Source organism: Strix uralensis, chromosome Z (genome assembly GCF_047716275.1).
Source record: "Strix uralensis isolate ZFMK-TIS-50842 chromosome Z, bStrUra1, whole genome shotgun sequence".
NCBI classification, from domain to species: domain Eukaryota; kingdom Metazoa; phylum Chordata; class Aves; order Strigiformes; family Strigidae; genus Strix; species Strix uralensis.
This window is the reverse complement of record NC_134012.1, coordinates 26571095-26589666: the sequence shown is the minus strand read 5'-3', so window position 1 is coordinate 26589666 and position 18572 is coordinate 26571095. Positions and strand designations below refer to the sequence as shown.

General features: G+C 53.2%; 1 protein-coding gene across 4 annotated transcripts; it reads left to right on the top strand.

The window, feature by feature from the left end:
• Positions 1 to 3065: 3065 nt before the first annotated feature.
• Positions 3066 to 16147, top strand: LOC141937620 (electroneutral sodium bicarbonate exchanger 1-like). 4 transcript variants are annotated; one of them, XM_074855578.1, is made up of 24 exons: positions 3066 to 3129; positions 4602 to 4683; positions 5028 to 5162; positions 5602 to 5737; positions 5951 to 6111; positions 6485 to 6673; positions 6815 to 6870; positions 6991 to 7148; positions 7513 to 7600; positions 8086 to 8232; positions 8412 to 8503; positions 8977 to 9151; positions 9289 to 9422; positions 10123 to 10368; positions 10470 to 10575; positions 10973 to 11134; positions 11769 to 11882; positions 12236 to 12397; positions 12948 to 13199; positions 13949 to 14017; positions 14553 to 14726; positions 14826 to 14957; positions 15378 to 15475; positions 15989 to 16147. In XM_074855578.1, the coding sequence occupies exons 1-24, from the start codon at positions 3082 to 3084 to the stop codon at positions 16041 to 16043; spliced, it is 3171 nt and encodes a 1056-aa protein (XP_074711679.1). In that variant the 5' UTR covers positions 3066 to 3081; the 3' UTR covers positions 16044 to 16147. The 4 variants fall into 4 exon arrangements, with proteins under 4 accessions (XP_074711679.1, XP_074711676.1, XP_074711678.1 ...); XM_074855575.1 differs by lacking the exon at positions 3066 to 3129 and having other exon boundaries at positions 3576 to 4683; XM_074855577.1 differs by lacking the exons at positions 3066 to 3129; positions 13949 to 14017 and having other exon boundaries at positions 3576 to 4683.
• Positions 16148 to 18572: the final 2425 nt, after the last annotated feature.

Below are 18572 nucleotides of genomic sequence, written 5' to 3'. Positions count from 1 at the left end.
AAAGAAGAGATGACTCCTTCTTCTGAAAGGGAAAAGATGCACAATGCTACTCTTTGACTCCAATGGATAAAATAACTTGCTAGCCTACAGTTTCAATTCATTGCAACTCCGTCACTTTCTCCATCTTCAAAGGCAAAGCCTCTAACAGGCAAGGACTGGGATTGCCATCTCCATCCCCAGGGGAAGGACACCGGCAATTTACACTTCAGTATTAACTCAGAACAGATAAGGAAGGCTTAATGCCTGAGGCCACTGACCCTCCTGCCATTTTCTGGGAAACCAAAAGGTAAAGGGGAGAGTTGCAAGAAAGCCCAGAACAGACAGACAGACAGGCAAAGACCAAGGCTCTGAACAGCTCCTGACAGAGCCTCTTGGAACTTTCTCATCTATAAGCTGAGGACTCACAGACAGGATAAACAGGCTGTTACATGGGTTGAAAATTTGCTGGACCACCAGGCTCAAAACCCGACTGACAGCAGGACACCCGGCTAGCAGCTGTAACAAGCGGAGCACCCCGAGGACAGGTACTGGGGCCCACATGGCTCAGTATTTTCACTAGTTGCTGCCATGGTGATGATTTGCGGAAACAGACTCTACAACTCGGCGGGAGTTATACAGCAGGTATGTTTTACTCCGGCCAGGGTGCGAGGGGATTTCTCCACAAAGCTTGCACACCAACAGCACATTTTACCAAAAACTAACAGAGTGTGGATATGCATATTCATTGGATTACATAACACAAACATACATATGCACGAGTAAGGCTGGGTTAGTTCAAAAGGCTGGTGTATACGAATAAGTTCATTCGTATTTATTTTCGTACCTCTGGAAAACTGGCCTCTGGTGGCATTGAGTCCTGTGAGTAAACGAGGGGGGCTCACTGCTTTACTATAAAGTGAAGAAGAACTTGAAAATTTTATGTGTGCATAGATATTACAGACTTGCTGGAAAAGTCAAGAGTCACTTTCCAGCTGAAAGCTGAGTGAAGCTACCATATCTTCTACCTGAAGCCTGAACTGCTTGGTTAGGACAGCCATCACCTGGTGACATTTTACAGTAAAATCAATACGCGAAACTTTTCCGTAAATATGCTAGCTCAGTGACAGAGGGTCAGTGGCACTTGCTGGCCTAGCACCATGTATGACAAGCATAAAATGAGTTGTGAATTTTGTCCTTAATTAGATGGAGATAAACACACACGTTTGTATTACTTACGTGCACCAGCGCACAACCCCAGTGGGTGCAAGGGTCGTTCAGGATGGATTTTAGTATATGTCATGTATGAGGATAAGCATGTATGAGCCTTACCTAAAAGTATCTTTCGTAAAAGCTGTTTCTTTGGATGCACTTGTTCCTTGTCTGCCAGTGCTGAATGTTCAGCTCCCAGTTCACAGCATATTAAACTGGTGGGACTGAGAACCTGCCAGGGACTTTCTGCTCATCCAGCGGAAGGCAGATGAATGGCTTTACTCTGTCTTTTTGGGGATGCAAAAGGAAAAAAAGCCTGTGAAACCTTGCTGAGCCGTTGTTCCATTTTCACTGCCAGCATCTGGCTCTCGCTCCTTCATTTGCCTTTCAGAGATGCTCCTCATCACAACCAACCTGTACGACCACCTCTTCATCAGCCAAAGGGAGATTTCTGTGGCCAGCATTGATGACCAGGAGGAACTTGTTGCCACAGATGTGTGTACATTTAGCAAGGAGAGACCTCCACCATCACCACTGTTACAATCAGCTGATCTATCCGCTGTGCAGGCAGCCATTGACATTTTGGGCTTCAGCCCCAGTGAGAGAATGGGGATTTACAAACTGACAGGGGCAATCCTGCACTGTGGGAACATGAAGTTCAGGCAGAACCAGACGGCATGGAAGGTAATACACAAATGACTTGGAGAGACGTATTTCCCACTGTTTTCATACCATTTTTCACTAGAAATACAAGGAGTCTTCCAGGAAAGAAGCAGTTTCTCCTTGATGAACATAAAAATGAGGTTCAACCTTCAACTTACCACCTTCTGCAGAGTCATTTTCTGCATCCACTTTTTTCCTGATGGCTCTGCTGAAGGACCTTGTGTCTGGGACACATTACTGTAGTGTTCACCAGTTTCTGGTAACACATCGAGAATTGTTCTGCTTGTGTGACATTGTGGAGAAGTGGCCTGAAGGGAAAAACACTGTTGTCCCATCACCAATGCACTCACTGGTTTTACCATACCTGTTGGGGCTTCTGTAGCCACTCAAATCATGAGGACCAGCCCTACAAGGCTGTTTGGAAGAGTAAATAACATTTTTCAAGCTTTTGTGCATAGTGTAAAGCCAAACAGTTTGCCAGGTTTCAGAGTGAGCTCTGGCTGGCTCCAACACATTCTGTCTGTCCCGGTTAAGAAGGAAGTCTTTTAGCTTTTTTTTCATTTGTTTTACAGAGGCTGACAAAGCAGCGTACCTGATGGGTCTGAACTCAGCAGACTTGCTGAAAGCTTTGTGCTATCCCCGGGTGAAAGTGGGAAATGAATATGTCATGAAGGGCCAACGAGTGGATCAGGAGAGCGTTAGGGAGCATCAGGGACCTTCCTCTCCCTAAGGGACAGGAGTGGGTGCAGGTCTCAGCTGAGGATGGTCAGGACCATTAAGGCCTATTAGTGCATTTTGTGGGCTGACAGCATCTGTATGTGGTGGAGGGGTGTTTTATTCTGGTGATGTGCCTTGACACAGCTCTGTGAACCATCTCCCTGCTGGTGCCCCAGGCAGTGAATGCCATTTCCAAGTCAGTCTATGAAAAACTCTTCTTGTGGACGGTGATGTGCGTTTTACTCCGGCCAGGGGGCAAGGGGATTTCTCCACAAAGCTTGCACACCCCCAGCACATTTTACCAAAAACTTGGGGTGTGTGGCTTTAAAGCCCTGCCTGGCTCCGCATCACAGCTGATGAGGTCATAATGGCCACGGTGGTGTCTATGGAGCTGGGGCACCCTGGGGGTCACTTGAGCTCCACTCGCTGAGGCTGCAGTGGTGTCCCAGGGGAATCTGACTCCCAATTGCTCTGGAGGGTCGATTGTCCCCAAAACCGGTGACTGACGCGAGGATGAACCCGAGTGGGGGTTACAACATGACCCTTCTGGAAGAGTTACAGGTATCACAGCTGGGGCTCTGCCGAGGGGCTGAGCATCCCCCAGCCAGGGGGAAAACTCTCCCTGAAATCCCTCTGGCGTTTCCCCGGTACGCAGGTGGACGGGCAGGGGGAGACGCTTTGCGCCGGGGAGGGCTGCTGGGGCAGGTTTAGCGTCGCTGGTTGGAGCACGGAGGAAAAGCGTTTCTAAGAGAGAAGGAGACTGTCCCCCTGTTGTCCGTGGGCCGTTTGAAAGCTGCAACTCCCAAATCACTCCATTTATGCCCACTCTGACCCCCACGGAACACGCTTGAGCTTCTGATTTTAGTTAAATTGCTATTTTATTTAAATTGCGATCTAAAGCAATTTTATTAAGGCCTTTCATCCTGTGATTTTTCCAGGGTTGGGGTTTGGGGTTTTCTTGACAAATCCAGAGGGGAGCAGGACATGTTGCTCAGAAGGGACGGAAGGTGGTGGAGGCTGTCTTCGGGGAGAGGGCAGGAAAGCCACAGGCGCACGCTAACCTGGGTGCCGGGTAACATGGGCAAGTCCCGGGAGCTGGCAGGCAGGTAGCAACAAGTCGGCTCTGAAATAAGTGCTCGGGGACCAGCAAACTTGTCTCCAGACAGGAGCGTTTGTTCCTGTTGCCCATCAGGTTAACCGGTGCCATCGAGTGCTTCCAGGAGGCCCTTTCAGAGTCGCAGTTGTGACCTGAGCGTGAGACCCAGTGGCTGGGATTTTCTTGCTTTGAACACGATAATCCTGGCAATGCCCTTCCCCAGCCCTGGTGGTAAGGGGAAAAGAGAAGGCAAAGGACTTATTTCTGTTTGCCCCTGTAGTTCTCCTTCAGCTTTTAAGGCACAACTGCTCTTTGTGCAGCGCTGGCAGTGGTACTTCAGGCTAGGAGGGCGTTAGCTCTCAGCCCTTGGCTTTTGCAAGGAGAAAAACGGTGTGTTTGGTGGGAAGCGCCCTTGCACCAAGGGAAGCTGGAGCCTCGTAGGGCTGAGGATGAAGCTTTGCCCTTGCAGGCTCTTGAGAGCCTTTGGAGGTTGTTGGTGGCCATGTCCTGTGGCCAAGGGCCATCTGGTGAGTCCTGCAGTTATCGCGTTTGGAGAGTGAAACTTGCTGTGATAAGAAGTGCAGGGTTTGGCTTTTTTTTCCCCAGTTTGGAAATCCATCTTTGTTTGTTTGTAGAAAGGAAGGACATGAAGGAAACAGTGTTGTTTTTCTGGTCTGAAACCCTCATCTCTCTCCCCCTGTTGTAGATACTTCCTGGCTCGCGTTGTGTACAATATAGGTGATGTTATGAGCTGTTTTATTTGGGTATGGGAAGAAAAAGCTCCTACAAGTCCATGTTTTTAGGGCGTGCCTGGAGGAGGAGACACGCAGAGGCCTCGTGGACTCGCATGGAGGCCGGCGTGGATGGTGGGTGGGAGGACGTAAGGGAGCTCTACACACCCAGCCCCAACTCATACCTTCTTCTCATTGCTAACCAGAGACACGACGAAGAGGCAGAGATTGACCGGGGAAACGTGAGCAACGTTTTCAGTATTCACTATGAGAGGGAGGATTTGGAAGGTGAGTCTCTGCAGGTGCTGTGCTTCTGAATAAAGCAGCACAGTTCTTTTCACAGAGTTTATTATTATGGCTTTTTTAACAAAGGGAAAAAAGGCCCCGTGGAGGCCACGGTGTGAGTTTTAAATGACCCAGAGCCATTGCTTGTTGTTGCTCAGTTGTTTCAAAGCTCGGGTAGAATAAACCTCGATAAAAGGGCAGGTCTGTGACGTTCAGGGATCCAGTGAAAATCACAAAATTAAGATAAGTTGGGGTTTCCTCCTGGGATAGCTGCACTGATTTAACCGTGGTGTCCGCGTCAACCATCCCCCAGTAGTGAGTGTGCTGCAAATGCTGCTTTTCCTCAGGCCACCGGACCCTGCCCATGGGCGTGTGGATGCCGCTGGTGAGGCAGAGCCACTGGCACCACCCACCCCACAGCCAGAAGCATCGGGAATGGGAGTGGGAGAAGGACTCTGCCCCGACGGAGCCGGGCTACCACTGTAAGTCCCGCCGCGGCCTTCACTAAACTCCTTGGGGCTACGTGGGTGCTGGGGTCCATGTGGCTAGCTGGAGTCTCTTGCTGTTCTTCTGAGGGGAAGGTGCATTATGTAGCAAGACCCCCTTTTTCCAAACTTTTCTCAGATTTCTTTCTCTTTAAGGCAGTTAAATGCATAATGGAATTAGGCTCGCCTTCCTTAGAGGGATCCTGGCTTTAAGAATGGAAATGTGGGGAAGGAAAGCTGTCCATTCTTATGCAGAGGTGGAATTGATGCTTCTCCTTCTCCGAGGCTCTGTGCAAGCCTGGCCAGAGCCAGGGGAGAGGGCCCAGCTCAGTATTTGTGGCTGAACTGGTGCTGATCCGATGCCCACTTTGCACGTGAGCGTGACGGGCCGTATTCAAGCGCAGTAACGGGACAGGGCTTTGTCTTCTGCCCCCAGACACCCCGTCCCAGCAGGTGCAGTTCATCCTGGGGACCGAGGAGGACGATCAGCACGTCCCCCATGACTTGTTCACTGAGCTGGATGAAATCTGTGTGAAAGAGGGTAAAGATGCCGAGTGGAAGGAAACAGCACGGTAAGTCTCTGCTGCCGGCTGCGGTAGGAGAGGAGTCCCCGTGCTGACAGCGCCCACAGGCTCTGCTTTCTGCTCTGCGGGAGATGAGGCTTTGCAGCTGCAGGTGCTGCTGTGAGGAGCCTTCTGGTCTCGGCACCCCACAGCTCGATCCCGGGGGCTGCAGAGCTGGGGCTGTTTTCTGGCAATGGGACTGACGGTGCCCGATGTCTGCAGGTGGCTGAAGTTTGAGGAGGACGTGGAAGATGGCGGCGAGCGCTGGAGCAAGCCCTACGTGGCCACGCTGTCCTTGCACAGCCTCTTTGAGCTGAGGAGCTGCATCCTCAACGGCACGGTGCTGCTGGATGTTTGTGCCAACAGCATTGAAGAGATCGCAGGTACCGTGGGCATGGCGAGTTGCAGTCGATCGGCCAAGGAAACTCTGGCAAAGTCTGTGCTGTAGATTGCTTTTAAGTTGGTTCACTGTGTGGAGTCAGACAGAACGGCCAGACAGGGCAAGAGAATTGCATTATTTAGAATGGGAAATAATTACCTTAGCGGAGTGATGAATGAGCACTTTGATGATGTCTTTTAGCAAAAGAAAATTCTTGCTGTGGCTGAAAAGGATGAACTGCGTTAAAACGTCTTGCTAAGCAAGGCTGAGCCTGCGTTAGGGTATCCTGCGTGGCACAGCTCTCCCTGGGGGCTTCGGGGGTCAGGACTTGTGGGGGTTTCTGCTCTGATGGCTTCATTTCCCTCTGCCATCCCCAGACATGATCCTGGGCCAGCAAGAACAGTCCACGGAGTTTGACGAGCACGTGCGGGCGAAGGTTCGAGAAGTTCTTATGAAGAAGCATCACCATCAGGATGAGAAAAAAGGAAAAAAGCTTTTTAACATTGCCCACTTCTTTGCTGATGAGAGCAAGAAGCCGCCAGACCTGCATGCCCTCGACAAGCCAGGTGAGGGTTCCTGCAGGGCTGCGGCCCCATTAGACTGTTCCTGGCAGAGGGGAAGCATCCCAGTTGCACTGTGTCTGTCTTTCAGACTGTTTTTCTTTTTCCTACCAGCCCAAACACTCACCCCTCTTCCTTATCCCACAGGTGCAGAAGCTAAAAATGGGGAGAACCAAGAGACCGGCACAATGGGTTTAAGCAAGGTGAGACACTCCTAGCTTTCTTACACTTTTGGGGCCAGATTTGCTCTTGCAAACTTGGCTGCAGAGTTCTGCGGGCTTTGTTTTTGGCGTAATTGCCTGAGAATTGCTTGTTGTGCCCAGGCGGAGCTGCGCTTCCTGAAGAAAATTCCCGCCGGCGCTGAAGTGTCCAACGTGCTCGTAGGAGAGCTGGATTTCCTTCAGCAGCCCATCGTGGCATTTGTCCGCCTGACCCCGGCTGTCCTCCTCTCCGGCATGACAGAAGTTCCCATCCCAACAAGGTCTGAAGCACAGAATTTTTATTTAAAAAAACCCAGCAAAACAACATCAGATTGCGTGCATCAGTTTGGTGTCCCAAGGGAACGAGGCCAGCGGGAGCAAGCACGTTTCTCCCCTGCACATCTCCTCACCATTGTTTCCCCCTTCCCTGCTGTATCTTTTAAACCCACTGGCCAATTTTAGTGAAAGTTGGCCCAAAAGTTAGATTTGGGATCGGTTTTGGTGAATTTCAAATTCACCACAGAGTCGGTGAGCCTGTGGGTCCCCTCTTGAGCTGTGCTCTGGGCTGGGAGCTCCCGGGGATCTCCTTGGGTGCCCTTTGAGCAAGGGCACGTTCGTCTCTCTCATGTTGTTTTTCTTGCCCAGGTTCCTGTTTGTTGTGCTCGGACCAGAAGGAAAAGGCCATCAGTACCATGAGATCGGCAGGTCCATGGCTACTGTCATGACAGAGGAGGTGCGATGAGATGAGAGATCTCCGGGTCATTTTTGGCTTTCTTCCCCTCTCCCTGTCTGTAGTAGTGAGGAAGAGGATTTGCTGTCCTAGCTGCCCGCAGCGGTCCGAAGAGCCCACCCCTCGTTCTCACCCCAAAGCAAACATGCGCATTTGCTGGAGGCTGAAATCCCACCCGGGGTGCATCCTGCACCTTGTCCTTCTCCTTGGGGTCCCCAGCATGCTGTCCCCAGTGCTGGCGTCGTGAGGGACAGGAAAACTTGCCTTGCTCACGAAGGAAAAGGCTGTGGTGTACCGTGGGGGACGGGGCCTCGTGCAGATGAGTGCAGATACCTGGATGCACAGATTTTTCCTTTTGAGGGAATATTTCCTGCCATTTGCAGCAGGAAATGTGGGGAAAATGACCCTGCGTTTAGCCAAGAGCTTATTGCACTGCTGAGGCCATCCGAGATGGGTTGTCCTCTCACCAGGTTGTCTCCTGTCGGCAGGTTTTCCACAACGTGGCCTATAAAGCCCAGAACCGGGCTGACCTCGTGGCCGGCGTTGATGAGTTCCTGGATCAGGTCATGGTCTTGCCGCCAGGAGAGTGGGATCCATCGATCCGAATCGAGCCCCCGAAAAACGTCCCTTCGCAGGTGGGTGCTGCGGCGCAGGGAGGCGCGAGGGGGCCGGGCAGGACGGCAGCCCGGCTGGGGATGCTGCTCAGGGGCCCGAATTCCCAGGGTCTGGTTTGACACAGTCACATTCCCAGAGCAGAAGCAAGGCAAGCCAGGGCTTGCAAATCCGTACCTTTATCCTACTTCCATTTCAACAGCAAAAAAGGACGATGCCGGGAGCTCCCGATGACAATGCTTCTCACAGCGAGCTGGAGAAACACAGCAGTCCTGAACTGGAGCGAACGGGAAGGTGTGAGCTTTAACAGTTTGGGTTTTTTTTCTGTTTGCCTCTCAAATCTGAGCAGGCACCTTCCCTTCTAGCAGGTTCCTGGGGTTAGCTGGTTGAGTGAAGGGGCTCCACGTTACCAGCTTGGTCCCCTGGGCTGGGCAGGTGGGAGATCTGGGCAGCTGGGCTCAGCCACAGCATCACTGCACACAGGTTTTCCCGATTTGGGGTGGAAGCAGATGTGTAAGTGCCTCCAGGTAGAGCTCTGCTGCTTCCCAAAGCAAGGGACTGTTGCAGTAAGAGGGGAGAGGCTCTCAGGTTGTGTCCTTTTTCTTTTGGTTGGAGGGGTGTGTTTGTGGGCCTGTTTCTACTGGGTATGAAATGGGAGGAGGCGAGTGCTGCTGTGGAGCAGCGCTTGTGAGGGCCCTTCTGCAGCAGAGCAAACTCCCATGTGTTCTTCCACGGGAACAGTCTATTTTTATTGTCCATTCCTCCAGGCTCTTCGGAGGTTTGATCCGGGATGTGAAGCGGAAAGCCCCGTGGTTCTGGAGCGACTTTCGGGATGGTCTGAGGCTGCAGTGTCTGGCGTCCTTCCTCTTCCTCTACTGTGCCTGCATGTCCCCCATCATCACCTTTGGGGGGCTGCTGGGGGAGGCGACCGATAACCACATCGTGAGCACCTCTCTGTGTTGGGTGACATGGGGGAGGGTAACACTCGTGCAAAAGTCCTCGCTGCAGTGAATTTGCTCTGGTTTTGTTTTTTTCCCTCATGATTTATTCCCTGACTGCTGCCTCTCTTCCCCGCACAGAGTGCCATGGAGTCGCTGCTGGGCGCGTCCATGACCGGCATGGTGTATTCCCTCTTTGCCGGTCAACCTCTCACCATCCTCGGCAGCACCGGACCTGTCCTTGTCTTCGAGCAGATCCTCTACAAATTCTGCAAGTAAGGCAGCCTGCCGTGGCTGGGTGCTGCCAGAGCCTTCAGAAGGCAGCAGTGATGGAGAAAAGATGTTTTTCTTCTATTTTTTTTGGTGGTAGTTGTTAGATTTAAGTTGTCTTCTGTGTCCAAGACATTGCCCGCTGCTGCTTTGGTATGTGATGGCGCCCTCAGCCTCTGAAGGATGGATGGGGGCGTTTGGGGTTTCTAGGGTTGAAGTGCAGCAGCGGCAGGAGGAGAATCCACAAGAATGTGGATGCCCAAGATGGGCTGCACAAGGAAGACGAGGCAAATCAGTCTGGTTTGGGAAGGGGGGAAGACTTGCTTTTCTCTGAGTACAAAAACAGGCACTTTTTAGCCTGGATTTTGCTGGGAGACGAACGACATTTCCCCCAAATATCCAAATAGTTTTTCTGTGTTGGGCCATGGGGGTGATGGGGGAGAACACCACCTTGCGCACCAGCTGCAATTAGCCTCCATTAGATAACTGCTAAATGATGATAATGAAACAACTGGCCTCTCCTTCTGCAGCCCCCCACTCTGCACCGCAGCCCCGAGGTTGTCTGTGGTAGTACACGGCAACTGCATTTACCCTCCACAGCCTTGACGGGCTCTTAAATTGCTCCCAGTTTCCCCCTTTGCGGGAAGGCCCGGCTTGGAGCCTCGTGCCGGCCTTTCCACCCTTGGTGTCATTTTGGTTTCCCAGGGAGTACGCGCTCTCCTATCTCTCTCTGCGGGCGTGCATCGGGCTGTGGACCGCCTTCTTCTGCATCGTGCTGGTGGCCACTGACGCCAGCTCTCTGGTGTGCTACATCACCCGCTTCACTGAAGAAGCCTTCGCCTCCCTCATCTGCCTTATCTTCATCTACGAGGCTCTGGAGAAGCTGAGTCACCTGCGGGAGATCTACCCTGTGCACATGCACAGCAAGCTCGACTTGCTCACCACCTACTAGTGGGTTTTTCCTCCTAAACCACGGCTGCCCCTTGGCAGCAGCTCAGGGCTGCACCCCCACCGCCTTCCCCTGACCCCTCTCTTGGCTCCTCTCCTCCCAGCTGTAAGTGTGAGGCACCGACCCATCCCAGCAACAAAACCCTGCGCTTCTGGGAGAGCAACAACATCAACGTGTCTGGCATCGCCTGGGAAAACCTCACGGTGACTGTAAGTGCCCTGAGCCATTGCTGGGGGAAGGGACGATTTGTCTCTTCTCCTTTCCTGCCATGGTTGTCTTAGACCTCCTTCCCCATTCCCTCTTTCTCTATCCCCAAGAGTTTCCAGCATTGCCTTCCCCTCTGGTGTCTTCTTCAGCCATGGCTACCTGCCATTCTGGGGGAGGATGTGCCGTGGCTCTGTGTTGTGGTGTCCCGTCACATCCCATCTCTCCGCTCTCCTCTGTGTGGTTCCATGTGTCACTCGTTCAGCTGCTGCTGCTCATTAACTATAAATCTCCAGCAGCTGTCAGAGGGTCATGGACCACAATCCTCAAATCCCGCTCGTTATCCCAGGTTTCCTTGCCGCACGTGCGCTGCCTTTGTGTGCTGACGCTCTGTTTCTCCAGGAATGTCGATATTTGCATGGAGAGTTTCAAGGACCTGCCTGTGGACACAACGGCCCCTACGCGCCCAATGTCCTCTTCTGGTGCTGCATCCTCTTCTTCTCCACCTTTGTGCTGTCGAGCTTCTTGAAGAAGTTTAAAACCAGCCGTTACTTCCCAACCCGAGTAAGCAGAAGATGGTGGCCCGCAGCAGTCCCCACGCTCATTTCCCAGAATGGCTTTCCTGGAGCACTGAGCAGTGTTTACCACCACTTGGTCAAGCTGGGAAACACTGACCTTGGAGACCGAGCTCTCCATCAGCTTGTGTGTCCCTCACTCATTCCCATGAGTGCAAAGCGATCGTAGCATTTCCCACCTGCCTCGCGACCTGCCCCGGAGTGATTTTTTGCTCAGGCAGTGGGAAATCAGGTCTTCCAAAGTGTCGGGTTTTTTTCCCACCTTCTGTGTGTCATGTGCTCAAGGGGAAAGTTGGTTCAAATGAGGAACAAACGGTGCCTCGGTGCCTTATTCCCATTTTAGCAGCGAGCGTGGCTGTAGTGGCAGACGTCTATTTCCTTATTTCTTAATTTATTTTTTTTAAAGGTCTGAATTCAAACAGCCCTTTTCCACCCAATTAAGCACCAGATCTCTCAGGGACAAACACAGCAGCAGCACCTAACCAAGGGATTTGGCTGCATGTCTGCAGAGGCGGGTGGGGGGTTTGTTAAGCAGCCTTCACGTTGTTGATGTCCCCAACTCTTCCACCTCATGTTAGGGCCCCATTTGTGATGCCCCTCTCAGCTCTGGTTTCTTGACCCAGGTACGGTCCACAGTAAGTGACTTTGCTGTTTTCCTCACCATCGTCATCATGGTGCTCATGGACTTCATGGTTGGGATCCCGTCCCCGAAGCTCCACGTCCCCCATATGTTCAAGGTAACGGGGGGGTTTGGCACGGAGCTGGTTTCAGCTCTTGGGGATGCCCCAAGGGGGTGTGGGGGCAGGACAGGGCTGAGTCTGGAGGAGGTGCTGGTGGTGTGCCCATCTCTTCTTCCACCTCCGAACGCATCGTTTCCTTCTGGAAGTGAGAAGACAGCCCCAAACTAGATACCTACAGGAGAAGTATCTGTAGGTGCTTGCACAGAGGACACTGGCGCTGCTGAACCCCAGGGGAGAGGGTGACGTGAAGCCAGGGCTGGGAGATGCTCTGACAGAGGCAGGGAGGGAAAACCAAAGCCAGCGAAGGGACTGGGCTGGGAGATGATGCTGATGTGTGAGCTTTGTTGCAGCCTACCAGAGACGACCGCGGGTGGTTCATCAACCCCATAGGACCCAACCCTTGGTGGACGGTGTTGGCTGCGCTCGTCCCAGCTCTGCTCTGCACCATCTTGATCTTCATGGACCAGCAGATCACTGCTGTTATTGTGAACAGGAAGGAGCACAGGCTGAAGGTAAGGGGCTGCAAGAGATGGCCCCACCTCTAGCCCACTCTGGGCTGCAGGGATGGGGAGAAGCTCCAGATGCTTTGTGAAGGCCTTGCTTTGGAACAATGTCAGGCTGTGGGGCAAGATGCTCTCCTGAATTAATGATGACGCAGGGAGCGAATGACAGGGGAGTTCAGATGAGCAATCTTTTGAAGCCCCAAAGTAATCTTAGAGCAATATAGAAGCACGTTTTTGTTTTAAAATGTCGGCAGCGGCTGGGGAACGAATTGTTTTGATGCACTGCCAGGGGTAACTCAGTCACATCTTACTTGCAAGTGGTGGGAATTTCTTTATGAATGAAAACACCAGTCTCTCCAAATCCACTTTGTCTGAACTCCTGCCAGATTTTGCTGCAAGGTGCTTGCGCAGAGGCTGGCTACGTCCTTAGTCGTTTCCAATTCTTGTTTTAAATTTTCAAGAAGTTGGCTTGTGCTCAAGTAGGGTTTGAGCCTGACTTGCAACGTTGTCCTTGCTCTTGTGCTGTGGGATGCTGTGTCTCTTGTTTTGCTCCCTGCAGAAAGGATGCGGGTACCACCTGGACCTTTTCATCGTGGCCGTGATGCTCGGGGTGTGCTCCGTGATGGGGCTGCCCTGGTTTGTGGCTGCGACCGTCCTGTCCATCACCCACGTGAACAGCCTCAAAGTAGAGTCCAAGTGCTCAGCTCCAGGAGAACAACCCAAGTTTCTGGGGCTACGAGAGCAGAGGGTCACTGGCTTGATGATCTTTGTGCTCATGGGCTGCTCCATCTTCTTCACTTCTCTGTTAAAGGTAGGAGGAAAATGCAAAACACCCAACCACCGCAAGCTTCTTGGAGGTTATGCACAAGTAGTCCCCTCTCTGCAGGGCTGAGCGGTTGTGGAACGGAGGAGGAGGGGATCCCAAACCTTGGGGCTTGACCCGCAGTGGGAACCAGCCTCGGTCACACTTTCCAGCCCTTCAGAGCCCCGTTTGCTGCGCTCGAGGCAAGCGAGCAACGCAACGACGGCTTTAACTTTCAGGCGACTTTCAGGCCCACCCGTGTTTATGGGTTGCAACTAAGTGTATTCAGACCAGGACATCTGCTCTCTTTCAAACAGGCAGCACTTCACTGGTTGCAGTTTGCTCCCCACAGTGCCTCAGAACTGCCGTTCCCAGTAGCTGAACACACTGACATCATCCCCATGTGCACAAAGTAATCTTATCTCTAGGCTGAAAGGAGGCACGTTGCTTTTGCATGTTGCCACAAGAATACGTAGAAACAGAACATGGCGTATGGTGGCATGGGTGAAATCCCCTCTTTTCCTCCAACCTTTCCGGAAAAGAGGATTATTCTGATGGAAGGTAACTCCAGGGTTCAGCCTAAAGCAGAGCATTAGCTCACTCGCACTCACAGAATCTCTGATGGGGAGAATCCGACACACCTCTAACCCTGTGGAAAGTGGAAAGCTTTAGGCAATTTTAGGCAGTGCCTGTAGAAGAGAGGAGTAATACTGAAAATGCAGTTTAACCCCCCAAATGATTGCATTCTTTGTTTTCAGTTGATACCAATGCCTGTGCTTTATGGCATCTTTCTCTACATGGGCGTGTCGTCGCTCAGAGGAATTCAGGTACGGACTCTTGTGCAGCATGTCGGCTCCCTGGTATTTCACCTCCGTAGAAGCAGGAAAAAAGCAGCAGTGTGGGAAAAAACCTCTCCGAAAGCAAGCCACGACAACGTTTTGTGTAAGGGGGAGATTGGTGGAGGCACGGCAGGTGTAGAGGGCTGGGAGGAGCGGGTGGGTTCAGCGCGCTCTGTTACACGGTTTAGAGCAGGTCAGTGTTTGGTTCCATGACAATGGGGGAATTCAGTGCAAAGGGAAGGCAGTTTCTCCCACTGGTGGAAATCCTTGCTGGGGGATTCAGTGGGCCACGAAAGGCTGTTAGTAGACCAGCGTGGAATAATGGGAAGTTGGTGGGCAGCCCTCGTGGGCAAGTTGGTTTATAGATGGAGTGAAGGGAAAGTGGTTGCTGCTCCCAGGAGGAACATAGTGGGATCCAGGATTTCTCACTGCACGTGAGGTGTTGAAAACTACCCGCACGTCTCAACAGGGCCAGAAACTTTCTGCAGTCTCAAGGTAGCCGCTTCTCACTTTTATTTTGCAGTTCTTTGACCGCTTGAAGCTGTTTTGCATGCCGGCAAAACACCAGCCGGATTTCCTCTACCTGCGGCACGTCCCCTTGCGAAAGGTGCATCTCTTCACTGTGATCCAGCTGGTCTGCCTTGTCCTGCTCTGGGCCATCAAGGTGACCCCTGCCGCCATCATCTTCCCCATGATGGTAAGAGCTGGTGCCGCTTGGCAGCGGGATGTTTGCAGCGCTGGAGGGAGATGTAGCATCATCTCTGGCCTCACCGCATCTTCCCTCTTACTTGTGAAGGATTTGGCTCTCATTTTTGTCCGGAAGATGATGGATTTCTGCTTCTCGAAGCGAGAGCTCAGCTTTCTGGATGACCTTATGCCAGAAGGAAAGTTGTTGGACAGCGCCAAGAATGAAGCCAAAAGAGAAGAGGTAACACTTGCTGGGTGCTGGGGCTGGACATCACCCTCGGGCTGTGAGATCCCCTGTTTCTATCACAGCTTGTCTTGAAATGTTGGGGGAAGGTCAGGACTCAGCAGAAATAGATCCTAATAGCCTGGATCCCGCACTGCAACCTTTCCTCCTAAATTAGGAGGGAGCTTAACACTTGCATGGAGGTATAATCTTTAAAACGAATTATTTATAGCAGAGGTGATTATTATGGAAAGCTTTGCCCATAATGGAGTTTTTAACGTCCAGTGTTCGGAGTGAAAGGACTTTACCCTGCTGCACTCACAGCTAAAGCTGCCGAGGGTCAGAAGGAGAGGGCAGCAGGCACTGTTTTTGCTGGGTGTTTAGTTTACCTCCACTTGGATCAAAGACAGAGAACTTGATTTGTCCCTCTTGCTCCAGGAGCCCCAGAAGATGATGGAAGCTGCTGTTGCAAAGTCAGTTCAGCTGAAACTGGGGAAGACCAGTGACTCAGCTACCCCAAAGCAGAGCAGTGACAGGTAAAGCCCCGCCTGGCGCCAGGACCCGCAGCAAGATTAGTTGGAGGGGGTTTGGCAGAGTTTTCTCCCCTTGCACCTTCGTGGAGCATCCCACAGAAAGCAGCAGTCAGCTTGTTGGGAAATGCCAATTTAGGGGCAGGGCTGCAGGAGGTGATCGCAGGGCTCTGACCCCAAGCAGAGTGGCTGCCCAAGTCACGTTTGCTCCCAAAAGTGGCCTCATCAGTGACTTGACGGTGGCTGGAGATCCTCATGCTTAACAATGAGGAGTTGCAGGCACGATCCGTCCCAGCAGTGGCTTAGGAGCCCACTGCAGGGCGAGACACCAGCAGGAGCCTTTGCTTGGAGCTGTTGCTCTGCAGTGCTTAGATTTGCCTCCCAAAACTCCTCAGCCAGCATAACCTCCCGTGCTTACGCTGAGCTTTTGTTCTCCGGCCCCCCTGTGCCTTGTGGCTGCTGCGCTTGGTGGCATCAGTTCCCATCCTCACGGGTTGCTGTGTGAAATATTTCTTGCAGGCCGGCTCCCTGCGGATTTGGTATCTGGGATGACACGTTGGAAACCACCGTGTAACGCCCCCAGGGGCAGGCAGGACCCTGACCCACGGGGAAGCAGGATGGGCACGATGGGGACGCACCCACGGACACCACACCGATAATAAAACCGTTGACGATGCACCTTGTTGTAGGGTCTCTGGGGGGTTGTGGGCCCTGGGGGGGTGATCCCCCAACAGGGCCAGGGGCTGCCTGCACCCCGCTTGGGCAGCGGGACCCCAAACCGCCCCAGGGCATGTCATATCCCCAGCGTGTCCCCTGAGGAGGGTGGCCTGTGCCCCTGCACCCCCGTGTTCGTGGGGGTGGGCTGTCCCTGTCCCTGTCCCTGGTGGCAGCCGGCACAGGGGGAGGGTGACCAGGAGGGTCCCTGCCAGTGGCCTGGAGCTCGTCACCGCTGCGGGGCCAGGGGCCAGGTGGGGCCAGCACGCAGGAGCGATGGCGGCCCCAGGACGGCAGCGGGACAGGGACCGGGGGACGTGCCGGGCTGCGCTGGGGAGGAACGGCCCGGCCCCTCCCAGTGCCCCCCCCCAGCGCGTCCTCGCTGCTTCCTGCAGCGTCTGCTGGGTTTATCCCCGGCCCCCTCCCCAGTGCCTCCCCCGGCCCCCACCCCAACACTCCCGGGACATCCCCACCCCACCGCCTGCCCCGCTCCCTCCCCGGGGCGCCCGGGGGCAGCTCCCCGGGCCTTCCCCAGCACATCCCGGGGCATCCCCCGGTCCCCACCGCCCCAGCGCTCCCTTGCCAGCCCTGGAGAGCTGCCTCCTGGGCGGAGGCCCCCGCCGCCAGCGCCAGCCCCGGTGGGCACCTCCGCGGCTGCTGCCACCGCCTCTGCCGCTGCGGATCGGCAGCCGGACGGGGCCGCCCGGGCGCGCACCCCCCCGCGCACATCCCCGCCCCCCCCGCCTGTGCCCGCAGCCAGCACCCAGCAGCAGCTCAGGACACGCGTGGGAGCCACGGGCTGGGCTGGACTGGGCTCGGCTGGGCTCGGCTGCCGGCGGGGAGCCCGGGCAGGGCGGGGGGGGGTCTCTCTGCCCCGCTCCGGGGGCACCCAAACACTTGCAAGGGCAGAGAAAGGCAGGTTCAGGCTTGTGCTCCTGCCGGATTCTGGTCGTCTTCACTGCGAAAGGGGGGTTGTGGGGGCAGCTCTTGGGGAGCAGCTTTAAGCTGCCCAACGCTTCCCCAGGTGCCACCATGTGAGGTGGGAGAGACGGTTTGTCAGGGCTGGGGCTGGTGCCCAGAAAGCGGGTTCGTTGCCCGCTGTGCAACAGGTCAATAATCCCACACTCAGAGAGACATTGCTTATTTATTGTAGGCTTGCACAAGCCTGGGGGCTCGGTGGTTTCCCACAAATCAAGCACCCCAATGGGCCTTTTCCCGCTAGATTTATACACAGAACTGGCAGAGTTAGTAATTTTCCAAGTCCATCCTCTCTAGGAGGATTGGTTAGTAATTTACATACAATTATAACAGTGCTGACCCAAGACTTCTACTACTACACATGCTCAGGGGAAGGGTCTTCACCTGGCCAAGGGTCTGCTTGACCTACAGGCCGGATTTTTAGTATTCTAACGAGGGCAGTTCAGCGAAGGATACCTGGACCTTGAGTTTGCTTGCCCGGTTGGCAACGTACCCACTTCGAGGCCAAATGGCTCTGGGATGTCCTGGCTCAGAGGCAGCTGTCGACCTGTTCTGCTGATGAGGGAGGCCTTTGGCTTGAGCACAGACGAAGAACGTCTTGCTTGACCTAAGCATTGCTACACTGCTCTAAAAGTTTAACCTTCAACACCACTGCTTTAAAAATAGGGAAAACAGATCACGTCTCATTTATCGTTTGCTGAGAACAAGACAGAATCTGGGCAGTGATACTGTTGGGTTGATGTTCAAGTATCTGCCATACATCTCTGAGTGCACAGGGGACTGTCACCAGGTTCTGTAAGAAACAACTGTTTTCAAAAAGAGTTCTTCATAGAAAAAGTTGGTTCAATGCTTAAAGGGGAAATTCCCAGAGTACATTTCTTCCGACATTCTGATAGATTTGACCGTTTCAAAGAAGAGATGACTCCTTCTTCTGAAAGGAAAAAGATGCACAATGCTACTCTTTGACTCCAATGGATAAAATAACTTGCTAGCCTACAGTTTCAATTCATTGCAACTCCGTCACTTTCTCCATCTTCAAAGGCAAAGCCTCTAACAGGCAAGGACTGGGATTGCCATCTCCATCCCCAGGGGAAGGACACCGGCAATTTACACTTCAGTATTAACTCAGAACAGATAAGGAAGGCTTAATGCCTGAGGCCACTGACCCTCCTGCCATTTTCTGGGAAACCAAAAGGTAAAGGGGAGAGTTGCAAGAAAGCCCAGAACAGACAGACAGACAGGCAAAGACCAAGGCTCTGAACAGCTCCTGACAGAGCCTCTTGGAACTTTCTCATCTATAAGCTGAGGACTCACAGACAGGATAAACAGGCTGTTACATGGGTTGAAAATTTGCTGGACCACCAGGCTCAAAACCCGACTGACAGCAGGACACCCGGCTAGCAGCTGTAAC